The 15,431-nt window shown below is 43.6% G+C and overlaps 1 protein-coding gene across 1 annotated transcript in view; it reads right to left on the bottom strand.

The window, feature by feature from the left end:
• The window catches only part of LOC115127769 (microtubule-associated serine/threonine-protein kinase 1-like), a 69,088-nt gene that overhangs the window by 18,484 nt on the left and 35,173 nt on the right, over positions 1–15,431 (bottom strand). The window contains exons 7-12 of the mRNA XM_065001364.1: positions 15,229–15,431; positions 10,062–10,163; positions 6,772–6,904; positions 2,674–2,744; positions 732–808; positions 268–476 (exon numbers count right to left, since the gene is read on the bottom strand). The exon at positions 15,229–15,431 is cut by the window's right edge and continues 7 nt beyond it. Of these exons, the coding sequence (XP_064857436.1) occupies positions 268–476; positions 732–808; positions 2,674–2,744; positions 6,772–6,904; positions 10,062–10,163; positions 15,229–15,431 (795 nt within the window). The remainder of the gene's footprint in view (positions 1–267; positions 477–731; positions 809–2,673; positions 2,745–6,771; positions 6,905–10,061; positions 10,164–15,228) is intronic.

Here is a 15,431-nt window from a genome sequence, read left to right as displayed (position 1 = left end):
ATAGTGCTTTCACCTAGCCAGTCCTATCAGATACCATGAAGGGCAAATGAACAAGGGCAGAAGGGAGAGTACTACTTTCCAGAATGAGGATGAAATCCAACCAGGTTTCCTGAGAAACTCTCTCACCTCAAAGGAAGTGAACAAGATCAGAACGGAGAGAACTTTGAAAGAGCAAGGTGTAAGATATGTGAAGTTTCTTGGGACACCCTATGAAGCCTTTATTGTAATTCCATTAAAGTAGTACAGTTTCCTCAGAAACCCACTAACCTTCAACGTACTCCATGACCATGCAGAGGTGCCTGCGAGTCTCGAAGGAGCAGAACATGGAGACCACGAAGGGGTTCTCAGCGAAGGTCAGGATGTCTCTCTCTACGAAGGCCTGCTGGATCTGGTTCCTCAGGATCAGGTTCTGCTTGTTGATCTTCTTCATGGCAAAACGCTGACGGGTCTCCCTGTGACGTACCAGGTACACCGCACTGACGGGGTAGGGAAGGAGGAGGGACGAAGGAGGGACGGGAGAGAAGAGAGTGGACAAGGAGGAGGAGGGGAGAGAGGGGGAGGAGGGAGATGGGTAAAGGGTAGAGGTGCAAGAAGCCAAGGGTATGGTTGTGGTAAAATTAGATGGTCAGATAAATCTACCTGGAGCCTCATGTCTTTGAATGAATGTGAGGACTTTGTGATGTACATGAAATGTATAGTCATTCATATTGCTTTGACCAGACTCTACTCACCCATATGCTCCGTTGCTGATCAGCTTGATGGTTTGAAAGTCTTCTTCACTTGGCGGCTTCATGGCTTTCATCTTCCCCTACATAAACAAGCAGGCAAGCTCAGTCAAGTCCAATATAAGCTAGATACTATTTGAAGAGAGATCTGGTGTGTCTGTGAGTGTATTTCTCATTAGAAATGGAGGGTCCTCACCTCTGATCTGGTGTGTCTGTGAGTGTATTTCTCATTAGAGATGGAGGGTCCTCACCTCTGATCTGGTGTGTCTGTGAGTGTATTTCTCATTTGAGATGGAGGGTCCTCATCTCTGATCTGGTGTGTCTGTGAGTGTATTTCTCATTAGAAATGGAGGGTCCTCATCTCTGATCTGGTGTGTCTGTGAGTGTATTTCTCATTAGAGATGGAGGGTCCTCATCTCTGATCTGGTGTGTCTGTGAGTGTATTTCTCATTAGAGATGGAGGGTCCTCATCTCTGATCTGGTGTGTCTGTGAGTGTATTTCTCATTAGAAATGGAGGGTCCTCACCTCTGATCTGGTGTGTCTGTGAGTGTATTTCTCATTAGAGATGGAGGGTCCTCACCTCTGATCTGGTGTGTCTGTGAGTGTATTTCTCATTAGAGATGGAGGGTCCTCACCTCTGATCTGGTTGTCTGTGAGTGTATTTCTCATTAGAGATGGAGGGTCCTCACCTCTGATCTGGTGTGTCTGTGAGTGTATTTCTCATTAGAGATGGAGGGTCCTCACCTCTGATCTGGTGTGTCTGTGAGTGTATTTCTCATTAGAGATGGAGGGTCCTCACCTCTGATCTGGTGTGTCTGTGAGTGTATTTCTCATTAGAGATGGAGGGTCCTCATCTCTGATCTGGTGTGTCTGTGAGTGTATTTCTCATTAGAGATGGAGGGTCCTCACCTCTGATCTGGTGTGTCTGTGAGTGTATTTCTCATTAGAGATGGAGGGTCCTCACCTCTGATCTGGTGTGTCTGTGAGTGTATTTCTCATTAGAAATGGAGGGTCCTCACCTCTGATCTGGTTGTCTGTGAGTGTATTTCTCATTAGAGATGGAGGGTCCTCACCTCTGATCTGGTGTGTCTGTGAGTGTATTTCTCATTAGAGATGGAGGGTCCTCACCTCTGATCTGGTGTGTCTGTGAGTGTATTTCTCATTAGAAATGGAGGGTCCTCACCTCTGATCTGGTGTGTCTGTGAGTGTATTTCTCATTAGAAATGGAGGGTCCTCACCTCTGATCTGGTTGTCTGTGAGTGTATTTCTCATTAGAGATGGAGGGTCCTCACCTCTGATCTGGTTGTCTGTGAGTGTATTTCTCATTAGAAATGGAGGGTCCTCACCTCTGATCTGGTTGTCTGTGAGTGTATTTCTCATTAGAGATGGAGGGTCCTCACCTCTGATCTGGTGTGTCTGTGAGTGTATTTCTCATTAGAAATGGAGGGTCCTCACCTCTGATCTGGTTGTCTGTGAGTGTATTTCTCATTAGAAATGGAGGGTCCTCACCTCTGATCTGGTGTGTCTGTGAGTGTATTTCTCATTAGAGATGGAGGGTCCTCACCTCTGATCTGGTTGTCTGTGAGTGTATTTCTCATTAGAGATGGAGGGTCCTCACCTCTGATCTGGTTGTCTGTGAGTGTATTTCTCATTAGAGATGGAGGGTCCTCACCTCTGATCTGGTGTGTCTGTGAGTGTATTTCTCATTAGAAATGGAGGGTCCTCACCTCTGATCTGGTGTGTCTGTGAGTGTATTTCTCATTAGAGATGGAGGGTCCTCACCTCTGATCTGGTGTGTCTGTGAGTGTATTTCTCATTAGAGATGGAGGGTCCTCACCTCTGATCTGGTGTGTCTGTGAGTGTATTTCTCATTAGAGATGGAGGGTCCTCACCTCTGATCTGGTGTGTCTGTGAGTGTATTTCTCATTAGAGATGGAGGGTCCTCACCTCTGCAGAATCGTCTGGCTCTGGGGTGTGGAGACCTTCACTGTCATAGTAGTTGTCCATGCTCACAATGTCTGGACAAAAACACATGATTTAACACTCAATACAGTATCTGGTGTGTACTGTTGCAGATCAATAGCATTGTGTATACATACAGTGCCTTCAGAAAGTGACTTATTCCACACTTCGTTGTGTTACAGCCTGAGCAATGCAATGGCAATTCACTTTAAAGAGGGTTGTTCAGGTTTTTCTCTACAATAACAAAATCGCTTTGACATGTGAGTCACTCTGGATAAGGGGGAGAGTGCTGAACAAATAAATGCAAATATGTTAAAGGCCCAGTGCAGTCAAATACGGGATTTCCATGTTTTATATATACAGTGCCTTTGGAAAGTATTCAGACCCTTTGACTTTTTCCACATTTTGTTACGTTACAGCCTTATTCTAAAATGGATTAAATAAATGTTTTCCCTCATCAATATACACACAATACCCCATAATGACAAAGCGAAAACAGGTTTTTAGACATTTTTGCAAATGTAATAAAAACAAAAAACAGAAATACCTTCTTTACATAAGTATTCAGACCCTTTGCTATGAGACTCAAAATTGAGCTCAGGTGTTTTTATTCATCATCCTTGAGATATTTTTACACCTTGATTGGAGTCCACCTGTGGTAAATTCAATTGATTGGACATGATTTGGAAAAGCACACACCTGTCTATATAAGGTCTCACAGCCAGTCAGAGCAAAAAACAAGCCATGAGGTCAAAGAAACTGTTTGTAGAGCTCCGAGACAGGATTGTGTTAAGGCACAGATCTGGGAAAGGGTACCAAAAAATGTCTGCAGCATTGAGTGTCCCCAAAAACCCAGTGGCCTCCATCATTCTTAAATGGAAAAAGTTTGGAACCACCAAGACACTTCCTGAAACTGTCCGCCTGACCAAATTGAGCAATCAGGGGAGAAGGGCCTTGGTCAGAGAGGTGACCAAGAACCCAATGGTCACTCTGAAAGAGCTCCAGAATTCCTCTGTTGAGATGAGAGAACCTTCCAGAAGGACAACCATCTCTGCAGCACTCCACCAATCAGGCCTTTATTGTAGAGTGGCCAGATGGAAGCCACTACTCAGTAAATGGCACATGACAGCCCGCTTGGAATTTGCCAAAAGGCACCTAAAGGACTCAAACCATGAGAAACAAGATTCTCTGGTGTGATGAAACCAAGATTGAACTGTAGGGAAACCTGGCAGGGAAACCTGGCACCATCCCTACAGTGAAGCATGGTGGTGGTAGCATCATGCTGTGGGGATGTTTTTTAGCGGCAGGGACTGAGAGACTAGTCAGGATCGAGGCAAAGATGAACAGAGCAAAGTACAGAGAGATCCTTGATGAAAACCTGCTCCAGAGTGCTCAGGACCTCAGACTGGGGCGAAGGTCTCTGAATGTCCTTGATGAGTGGCCCAGACAGAAAATCTCTGGTGTGACCTGAAAATAGCTGTGCAGCAATGCTCCCCATCCAACCTGACAGAGCTTGAGAGTATCTGCAGAGAAGAATGGGATAAACTCCCCAAATAGAGGTTTGCCAAGCTTGTAGCGTTATACCTAAGAAGACTCGAGGCTGTAATCACTGCCAAAGGTGCTTCAACAAAGCACTGAGTAAAGGGTCTGAATACTTACAGTATGTACACTACCGTTCAAAAGTTTGGGGTCACTTAGATATGTCCTTGTTTTTGAAAGAAAATTATTTTCTTTGTCCATTAAAATAACATCAAATTGATCAGAAATACAGTGTAGACATTTTTTATTATGTAATTGACTGTTGTAGCTGGAAATTGCAGATTTTTTAAATGGAATATCTACATAGATCTTCAGTTTCTTGGCAATTTCTCGCATGGAATAGCCATTTCTCAGAACAAGAATAGACTGACGAGTTTCAGAAGATAGACTTTGTTTCTGGTCATTTGGAGCAAATGCTGATGCTCCAGATACTCAACTAGTCTAAAGAAGGCCAGTTTTATTGCTTCCTTAATCAGCACAAGTTTTCAGCTGTGCTAAAATAATTGCAAAAGGGTTTTCTATGATCAATTAGCCTTTTAAAATGATAAACTTGGATTAACTAACACAACGTGCCATTGAACATGGTTGCTGATAATGGGCCTCTGTACGCATATGTAGATATTCCATAAAAAAATCTGTGGACATTTCTAAGTTTTAATTTCTAAGTTTTAATTTCAAACTTTTGAACAGTAGTACATGTGATAATTCAGTTTTTATTGTTAAATACATTTGCAAAAAATTCTAAAAAAATGTTTTTGCTTTTCCATTATGGGCTACTGTGTGTAGAATGATAAGGGGAAAAACTATTTAATACATTTTAGAAGAAGACTGTAACCTAACAAATGTGGAAAAAGTCAAGGGGTCTGAATACTTTCCAAAGCACTATATATATTTCCATAGTATGAAGTTGGAGAAAAAGTTAGTGTTAGAGCTGTTTGAAACGACCGCCTGAAATTTCTGACTGTTTTGGTAGGATGGAGCCGGTAAATGAGTTAATAGACCAATAACAGCTCATTTTCAGTTTTCCCCTCCCCACTCAGACCACTTCCAGACGGTGCTCTTTGCGAAGAAGAATTATTTTTTAACAATTTTAATTGAAAACAATCACAGTAAGGTACTTCACTGTTATCAGAAATGATTTGATATTGAGATAAAAACGGCTGCATTGCACCTTTAAGTAAGCATCTCGTTAATTTGAATTAGATGTCACATAAAATGATGTGAAAATAATATATCTTCTTGTCACCTTGGTAACAACATTTCTAAAACGAAATGGTTGTGTTTGGGGAACCGAGAGAGGGAGGGAAGACGAGAGTGTGTGAGAGAGAGAAAGAGAGATGAAGCTGTGAATATTTGTGTGGGTGAAAAACAGAAAGGTGCTAAACCAAGAGGTGGTTTGTAAAAAGTGTCACATTGTGACAACCCACTAAAACCCAAACTCATATTTCTTCAACCAGACTGAAGGTAGCTGACAAAGAGGAGCCAGTCGGATTCTGAATAGTCTTTCTAACCCATTTACATTGAGTAGTTCAATGAACAGCTTGTGATGGATTTGCCACTGTGAGAAGTGGAGCTGGAATGAATTGAAGGAGTCAGAGAAGGAGTTTGGGGGCTGGTGTAGATTAATGACAGTGAGTGCAGTGCTGCGACCGGCTTCATAATCAGTAAAGGGAGTTCTCTCTGCGTCTCAATAATGTCTACATGTAGCCTGGTCCCAGGTCTGTTTGTGCTGTCTTGCCAAGGTTCAGTGTGACAATGACAAGAGCTGGGACCAGGCTAGCTGACAGGTGGATCCCTGCCCACATGCTACAATGCCAAGATGCTGTTGTTTTTCTCATGCCAAAATGTATTGTTTTTTTCTAAGGTTATTTCTGCTAGCTTTATAGTTAATTACCTATAATAAACACCCGAGGGGAGTGTGGCTGTCAAAATGTGGGTAGAGAAATCTCAACCATCAATCTTTCATTTTCTCTTGTTTGGCTTCTACAGGTACACGATGCCCTAAATCTGTCTCTTTCTGTTTCCGTCTACTGTCTCTCCCCCCCATCCCAACCTCCACACGGTCGCAGGTCAGTCCCAGCTGTCTGCATGTCTCTTTTTATTCCTCTCTTCCTTACTCTCTTCTTCATTAAATCTCCCCTCTACTCCTCTCTCCTACATATCTCTCACCCTCCAGAGGGTGCTTGGTCTGTCCCAGCCATCTGAATCTGTCTATTTCTGTTCCTCTCTTCTCTCTCCTCCTCCCTCTTATCCTTCTCTCTCACCCTCCAGAGGGTCCCTGGTCTGTTCCAGCCATCTGAATCTGTTTATTTCTGTTCCTCTCTTCTCTCTCCTCCTCCCTCTTATCCTTCTCTCTCACCCTCCAGAGGGTCTCTGGTCTGTCCCAGCCTTCAATCTGTCTCTTTCCATTCATCCCAGGTCTAAATCAATCCCTGATTGGAGGAGAAGAAAGGAATAAAACCAAGTGGTTCCATAGTTGAGGGCTCTAGAGTGTCCTGACGTAACAAGGAGTATCCATCTTCATTAAATGTGTGTGTGTCTCACCCTCCAGAGGGTCCCGGGTCAGACCCAGCTGGCTGATGATGTAGCGAGGGATGTCCGTCTTCATCAGGTGTCCCTCCTTGGCGTGGTCCTCCGCTGCCTCCAGCAGGTGATAGAACTCCTCTGGGTTGAACTCCTACAGAGAGGAGGGGGGGTGACAAGGAACCATATACACAGTTACACAAAAGCTGCCAGTCTGCCACATAAACTTGATGTAGTATTGACTTTTCTGGATTGAACTCCTGTACATGAAGGGGAGGGGGGACAATGTATATATATTTTTTTACCTTTATTTAACTAGGAAAGTCAGTTAAGAACAAATTCTTATTTTCAATGATGGCCTAGGAACAGTGGGTTAACTGCCTTGTTCAGGGGCAGAATGACAGATTTTTACCTTGTCAGCTCAGGGATTCGATCCAGCAACCTTTCGGTTACTTGTCCAACGCTCAAACCACTAGGCTACCCTGCCGCCGGTATTGAGAGGAGGGGGGACAATTTTGACAGTACTGTCTGTGGTATTGAGAAGAGGGGGGACGATATTGACAGTACTGTCTGTGGTATTGAGAGGAGGGACAATATTGACAGTACTGTCTGTGGTATTGAGAGGAGGGACGATATTGACAGTACTGTCTGTGGTATTGAGAGGAGGGGGGACAGTATTGACAGTACTGTCTGTGGTATTGAGAAGAGGGGGGACAATATAATATAGTGTAACAGACTAAATCTGCCACATCGACTGCCATTGTGTATGGTATTGTGTGTGCTGTTTTGAGTTTAACTGGGGAATCCTACAGGCTGAAATAATGAGCTAATAAACTGCTGGGTACTAACATGGTCATAACTTTGAATTGCTGCTCCAATAAGCCCTACAGCTGATTAACATAGCCTTTTATTCTGTCCTCTGGGCATCTCTTTCATTCACCCTTTGTGGAGGGATATAACACTGTTATTAGAAACCAGAGCACCTGGAGGGGAAGGTCATTTCCTGGTTTCAGTGTTCCGATGATCAACTGTTCCCTGGCCTTGCCAACTAAGATACAGATGAGAGGAGTGAACCCATAGAAATAGAAAGAATAGAATAGATTATATTTCTTTGAGTAAATTTACAAAGTTCCCTGGATTGCCAACTATGATGAGTGGAGTGATCATAGATTAGAGACACAATATAAGACTAATATAAGTCTTGTACTGGATTCTGTGGGAGTGAAGCTCTCGGCACAGAGTTCTGCTCTGCTCTATGTACCTCTATGTGGGATAATGTTCTTCCACCATGGCTCTGACATTTCACCAAATCAGAGGAGACTGTGACTAGAATGCCAAATGAACTGAACCCCCCCCCCCCTCTCCCCTCCAATTCACGTTCTCTCTCCTCTCTCCCTCCACCTTTCCCTACCTCTTTCATTCTCCTCTCTCTCTCCATTTTCCTTTGTCTCTCCCTCCATCCTTCCCTACAGCTTTCCTTCTATCGCTTTCTCTCTCCCCCCTCCATTTCACTTTCTCTCTCCCTCCATCCTTGTCTACCTCTTCCCTCTCACTCTCTCTCTCATATAACTGACACAAGCAGAAGCATCCAGCCTGACCCTATCGACCTCTTCCGCTGGTCGCCCTGGCAACGGGAAGATGAGACGCAACAGCAGAAGGAGGTGGGACCAAGCGTTTGACAGGCAGGGGAAGCCATCAACCAGAGTGTGTAAATCCAGGGACACTCCAGTGACTTATGTACATATAGCTTTGAATGTCAACTGGACAGTTGGAGGAGTTCATTTCAACTGTCATTGAATGAGGTGTTGGCCCATGGCAGCACTGTGTGTGGGTGGACGTTTTACAGTTAGGAAAATATCCTTAGGCATTTAACTTAATGCTGTGTATGTAATGACTCATATAAAGACATCTTTGACCTATATCTATGAAAACAAGGGATGTGTTTTGGTTAAATACACCGCACAATCTGTCATAAAGTTAGCCTCTAGTATCGTTGATTTAGCTACAGGGAAAAATGAGAGAGGGAGACAGATTAAAGGGGATGAACAGTATGGAATGTTTGTGTGTCCCAAATGGCATCCTTTTCCCTACATGGTGCACTACCTTTGATCAGAGCCCTATGGGGGCCTGGTCCAAAAGCAGTGCACTATATTGGGAATAGGGTGCCATTTGGAATAGTAGGCAAAACAGACATATTTTTCACGATTATAGCTATATTATCAAAATCAATAAACCAAAGCACGTTTTGGGGTTCATTCATTAGTCTTTAGGTGATTAAGTAGAATCCTGTTGAAAAATGATGCAGAAAGTATCATTTACATTCCTAAAACATGTTACTGTTCCTGCTACCTGTTGTTGATTATGAATTTGTTTTTAAATGTCCAAATTCATAATCAATATGCTGAAATAAGTTGTGATATTTTGAAGGCCAAAAATAAACATTACTCCCTACACATACATATGTCACACTTGTGTTCAGATTAGTTCTATTTAGCTAAATAAGTTGCATATAAACTGCACACACACCAACATTTACCAAGCAGCCACTCTACACTTTGATTGGCTTGTTGTACTGTAATCAAAAGCTAGCGCAAATGAATCACATCCCTATTGTCTATAAAGATCAATGGAACTGGGACAATAACCGGGGTGACGTGTACCGTTTGTTCTCTTCTAAAAGATACAACCACAGCTAACTTGGGTAAACTACTTATACCTGTCGATAGATGAGACCCTGTAGTAGCCATTTCTCAACTCATCTCGTTGTGTCACGTTTACAGTAGATGGCCAATACGAAAAGGAAACAACACTTTTTTGACTGGAACATTTCAACGAATCATCACCTCACAGGTAGAGACCTACAAAGTGACAGGGGTTTCATTTCAGTGACTTGACTGTCAAATACGTGGATTTGTTTGTGGCCAGCAACTTTTTTTAAAAGCAAAATCTATTTAGTATAATCTTGATATTAACATCACCAATCTGAGGTAAAAAGATGTTCATGTGTTGAAAATTCAAGCTTGTACAAGGTAGATAACACACGTTCCAAATGAGGGGAATTAGCGCAATATGAAATCATTTTATATGACAAAATAATTCAACATGTCAATTAAGGGATGATAGTACAGCATATATTGCCCATTCACAAGCTATTGCAACAATTACACATATTTCTAACTCAATGATCTATTTAGAGAGTGAACTGCTCTGAAACCCATTTGAACCAGGTGCCCTAGAATAGAGTCTCCAGAGTGTCTGAGCCGCAGCCTGAACATTCAACGTCCCTGTAATAGACCTGTAATAGAACTCACCAGACATTCCAGAAGCCGGGCGGGACGAGATATGATGATGAAGAGCTTTTTGACCAGCTCAGTGACGAAGGTCAACTCAGAGCTCTCAGAACGCTCATAGGCCTGAGAGAGAGAGAGAGAGAGAGAGAGGAGAGAGAGAGAGAGAGAGAGGGCTTCAGCACCAGGGACAGCGATAAACAAATTCTTAGCAATTAATAGGTTCTGCACCAATAAAATTGAATGACAGTTAATTTTGGAAGACCAGAAGAGGACTAGGGGTGTGTGCGTGAGCATGTATATGTGTTGTGTATGTGAGCATGTATATGTGTTGTGTGTGTGAGCATGTATATGTGTTGTGTATGTGAGCATGTATATGTGTTGTGTATGTGAGCATGTATATGTGTTGTGTATGTGAGCATGTATATGTGTTGTGTGTGTGAGCATGTATATGTGTTGTGTGTGTGACAATGTATATGAGTTGTGTATGTGAGCATGTATATGTGTTGTGTATGTGAGCATGTACAGTGCCTTGCGAAAGTATTCGGCCCCCTTGAACTTTGCGACCTTTTGCCACATTTCAGGCTTCAAACATAAAGATATAAAACTGTATTTTTTTGTGAAGAATCAACAACAAGTGGGACACAATCATGAAGTGGAACGACATTTATTGGATATTTCAAACTTCTTTAACAAATCAAAAACTGAAAAATTGGGCGTGCAAAATTATTCAGCCCCCTTAAGTTAATACTTTGTAGCGCTACCTTTTGCTGCGATTACAGCTGTAAGTCGCTTGGGGTATGTCTCTATCAGTTTTGCACATCGAGAGACTGAAAAACAGCTCGAGCTCAGTGAGGTTGGATGGAGAGCATTTGTGAACAGCAGTTTTCAGTTCTTTCCACAGATTCTCGATTGGATTCAGGTCTGGACTTTGACTTGGCCATTCTAACACCTGGATATGTTTATTTTTGAACCATTCCATTGTAGATTTTGCTTTATGTTTTGGATCATTGTCTTGTTGGAAGACAAATCTCCGTCCCAGTCTCAGGTCTTTTGCAGACTCCATCAGGTTTTCTTCCAGAATGGTCCTATATTTAGCTCCATCCATCTTCCCATCAATTTTAACCATCTTCCCTGTCCCTGCTGAAGAAAAGCAGGCCCAAACCATGATGCTGCCACCACCATGTTTGACAGTGGGGATGGTGTTCAGGGTGATGAGCTGTGTTGCTTTTATGCCAAACATTGTTGCCAAAAAGTTCCATTTTGGTTTCATCTGACCAGAGCACCTTCTTCCACATGTTTGGTGTGTCTCCCAGTTGGCTTGTGGCAAACTTTAAACAACACTTTTTATGGATATCTTTAAGAAATGGCTTTCTTCTTGCCACTCTTCCATAAAGGCCAGATTTGTGCAATATACGACTGATTGAGCCGCAGTCAAACGACCACCCCTCATCACTGTCAAACGCTCCCTAAAACACTTCTGTGAGCAGGCCTTTCTAATCGACCTGGCCGGGTATCCTGGAAGGACATTGACCTCATCCCGTCAGTTGAGGATGCCTGGTCATTCTTTAAAAGTAACTTCCTCACCATTTTAGATAAGCATGCTCCGTTCAAAAAATGCAGAACCAAGAACAGATACAGCCCTTGGTTCACTCCAGACCTGACTGCCCTCGACCAGCACAAAAACATCCTGTGGCGGACTGCAATAGCATCGAATAGCCCCCGTGATATGCAACTGTTCAGGGAAGTCAGGAATCAATACACGCAGTCAGTCAGGAAAGCTAAGGCCAGCTTCTTCAGGCAGAAGTTTGCATCCTGTAGCTCCAACTCCAAAAACTTCTGGGACACTGTGAAGTCCATGGAGAACAAGAGCACCTCCTCCCAGCTGCCCACTGCACTGAGGCTAGGTAACACGGTCTCCACCGATAAATCCATGATTATCGAAAACTTCAATAAGCACTTCTCAACGGCTGGCCATGCCTTCCGCCTGGCTACTCCAACCTCGGCCAACAGCTCCGCCACCCCCGCAGCTCCTCGCCCAAGCCTCTCCAGGTTCTCCTTTACCCAAATCCAGATAGCAGATGTTCTGAAAGAGCTGCAAAACCTGGACCCGTACAAATCAGCTGGGCTTGACAATCTGGACCCTCTATTTCTGAAACTATCTGCCGCCATTGTCGCAACCCCTATTACCAGCCTGTTCAACCTCTCTTTCATATCGTCTGAGATCCCCAAGGATTGGAAAGCTGCCGCAGTCATCCCCCTCTTCAAAAAGGGAGACACCCTGGACCCAAACTGCTATAGACCTATATCCATCCTGCCCTGCCTATCTAAGGTCTTTGAAAGCCAAGTCAACAAACAGGTCACTGACCATCTCGAATCCCACCGTACCTTCTCCGCTGTGCAATCTGGTTTCCGAGCCGGTCACGGGTGCACCTCAGCCACACTCAAGGTACTAAACGATATCATAACCGCCATCGATAAAAGACAGTACTGTGCAGCCGTCTTCATCGACCTCGCCAAGGCTTTCGACTCTGTCAATCACCATATTCTTATCGGCAGACTCAATAGCCTCGGTTTTTCGGATGACTGCCTTGCCTGGTTCACCAATTACTTTGCAGACAGAGTTCAGTGTGTCAAATCGGAGGGCATGCTGTCCGGTCCTCTGGCAGTCTCTGTGGGGGTGCCACAGGGTTCAATTCTCGGGCCGACTCTTTTCTCTGTATATATCAATGATGTTGCTCTTGCTGCGGGCGATTCCCTGATCCACCTCTACGCAGACGACACCATTCTATATACTTTCGGCCCGTCATTGGACACTGTGCTATCTAACCTCCAAACGAGCTTCAATGCCATACAGCACTCCTTCCGTGGCCTCTTAAACGCGAGTAAAACTAAATGCATGCTTTTCAACCGATCGCTGCCTGCACCCGCATGCCCGACTAGCATCACCACCCTGGATGGTTCCGACCTTGAATATGTGGACATCTATAAGTACCTAGGTGTCTGGCTAGACTGCAAACTCTCCTTCCAGACTCATATCAAACATCTCCAATCGAAAATCAAATCAAGAGTCGGCTTTCTATTCCGCAACAAAGCCTCCTTCACTCACGCCGCCAAGCTTACCGTAGTAAACCTGACTATCCTACCGATCCTCGACTTCGGCGATGTCATCTACAAAATGGCTTCCAACACTCTACTCAGCAAACTGGATGCAGTCTATCACAGTGCCATCCGTTTTGTCACCAAAGCACCTTATACCACCCACCACGGCGACTTGTATGCTCTAGTCGGCTGGCCCTCGCTACATATTCGTCGCCAGACCCACTGGCTCCAGGTCATCTACAAGTCCATGCTAGGTAAAGCTCCGCCTTATCTCAGTTCACTGGTCACGATGGCAACACCCATCCGTAGCACGCGCTCCAGCAGGTGTATCTCACTGATCATCCCTAAAGCCAACACCTCATTTGGCCGCCTTTCGTTCCAGTACTCTGCTGCCTGTGACTGGAACGAACTGCAAAAATCGCTGAAGTTGGAGACTTTTATCTCCCTCACCAACTTCAAACATCAGCTATCCGAGCAGCTAACCGATCGCTGCAGCTGTACATAGTCTATTGGTAAATAGCCCACCCATTTTCACCTACCTCATTCCCAGACTGTTTTTATACTGTTTTTTATTTATTTACTTTTCTGCTCTTTTGCACACCAATATCTCTACCTGTACATGACCATCTGATCATTTATCACTCCAGTGTTAATCTGCAAAATTGTATTATTCGCCTACCTCCTCATGCCTTTTGCACACATTGTATATAGACTGCCCATTTTTTTTTTCTACTGTGTTATTGACTTGTTAATTGTTTACTCCATGTGTAACTCTGTGTTGTCTGTTCACACTGCTATGCTTTATCTTGGCCAGGTCGCAGTTGCAAATGAGAACTTGTTCTCAACTAGCCTACCTGGTTAAATAAAGGTGAAATAAAAATTTTTTTAAAATTAAAATTAAAATTGTTGTCCTATGGATAGAGTCTCCCACCTCAGCTGTAGATCTCTGCAGTTCATCCAGAGTGATCATGGGCCTCTTGGCTGCATCTCTGATCAGTCTTCTCCTTGTATGAGCTGAAAGTTTAGAGGGACGGCCAGGTCTTGGTAGATTTGCAGTGGTCTGATACTCCTTCCATTTCAATATTATCGCTTGCACAGTACTCCTTGGGATGTTTAAAGCTTGGGAAATCTTTTTGTATCCAAATCCGGCTTTAAACTTCTTCACAACAGTATCTCGGACCTGCCTGGTGTGTTCCTTGTTCTTCATGATGTTCTCTGCGCTTTTAACGGACCTCTGAGACTATCACAGTGCAGGTGCATTTATACGGAGACTTGATTACACACAGGTGGATTGTATTTATCATCATTAGTCATTTAGGTCAACATTGGATCATTCAGAGATCCTCACTGAACTTCTGGAGAGAGTTTGCTGCACTGAAAGTAAAGGGGCTGAATAATTTTGCACGCCCAATTTTTCAGTTTTTGATTTGTTAAAAAAGTTTGAAATATCCAATAAATGTCGTTCCACTTCATGATTGTGTCCCACTTGTTGTTGATTCTTCACAAAAAAATACAGTTTTATATCTTTATGTTTGAAGCCTGAAATGTGGCAAAAGGTCGCAAAGTTCAAGGGGGCCGAATACTTTCGCAAGGCACTGTATATGTGTTGTGTATGTGAGCATGTATATGTGTTGTGTGTGTGTGAGCATGTATATGTGTTGTGTATGTGAGCATGTATATGTGTTGTGTATGTGAGCATGTATATGTGTTGTGTATGTGAGCATGTATATGTGTTGTGTGTGTGTGTGAGCATGTATATGTGTTGTGTATGTGAGCATGTATATGTGTTGTGTATGTGAGCATGTATATGTGTTGTGTATGTGAGCATGTATATGTGTTGTGTATGTGAGCATGTATATGTGTTGTGTATGTGAGCATGTGTATGTGTTGTGTATGTGAGCATGTATATGTGTTGTGTATGTGAGCATGTATATGTGTTGTGTATGTGAGCATGTATATGTGTTGTGTATGTGAGCATGTATATGTGTTGTGTATGTGAGCATGTATATGTGTTGTGTGTGTGTGTGAGCATGTATATGTGTTGTGTATGTGCGTCTGCATGTGTTTGCAACTATGCATGATGACTCACGTCGTTGAGCATCTTCTCCAGATTCTCCTGCAGCTCAAAGAAATACACCGTTGTGATGAGTCCGTCCTGTGATTTGGTCAGGCAGTCTCTGGACAGCTCTGCTATCTGGTGGTGGATGAAGCTGAGGACCCCGTCAGCCAGCGGCAGCACGCTCTCCGGGGAGAAGTTCTGGATGAACTCTGACAGACGCTCCTCCATCTGGG

Source organism: Oncorhynchus nerka, linkage group LG15 (genome assembly GCF_034236695.1).
Source record: "Oncorhynchus nerka isolate Pitt River linkage group LG15, Oner_Uvic_2.0, whole genome shotgun sequence".
NCBI lineage: Eukaryota > Metazoa > Chordata > Actinopteri > Salmoniformes > Salmonidae > Oncorhynchus > Oncorhynchus nerka.
Note: the sequence above shows the minus strand (reverse complement) of the source record. Positions and strands in the feature narration are given on the sequence as shown.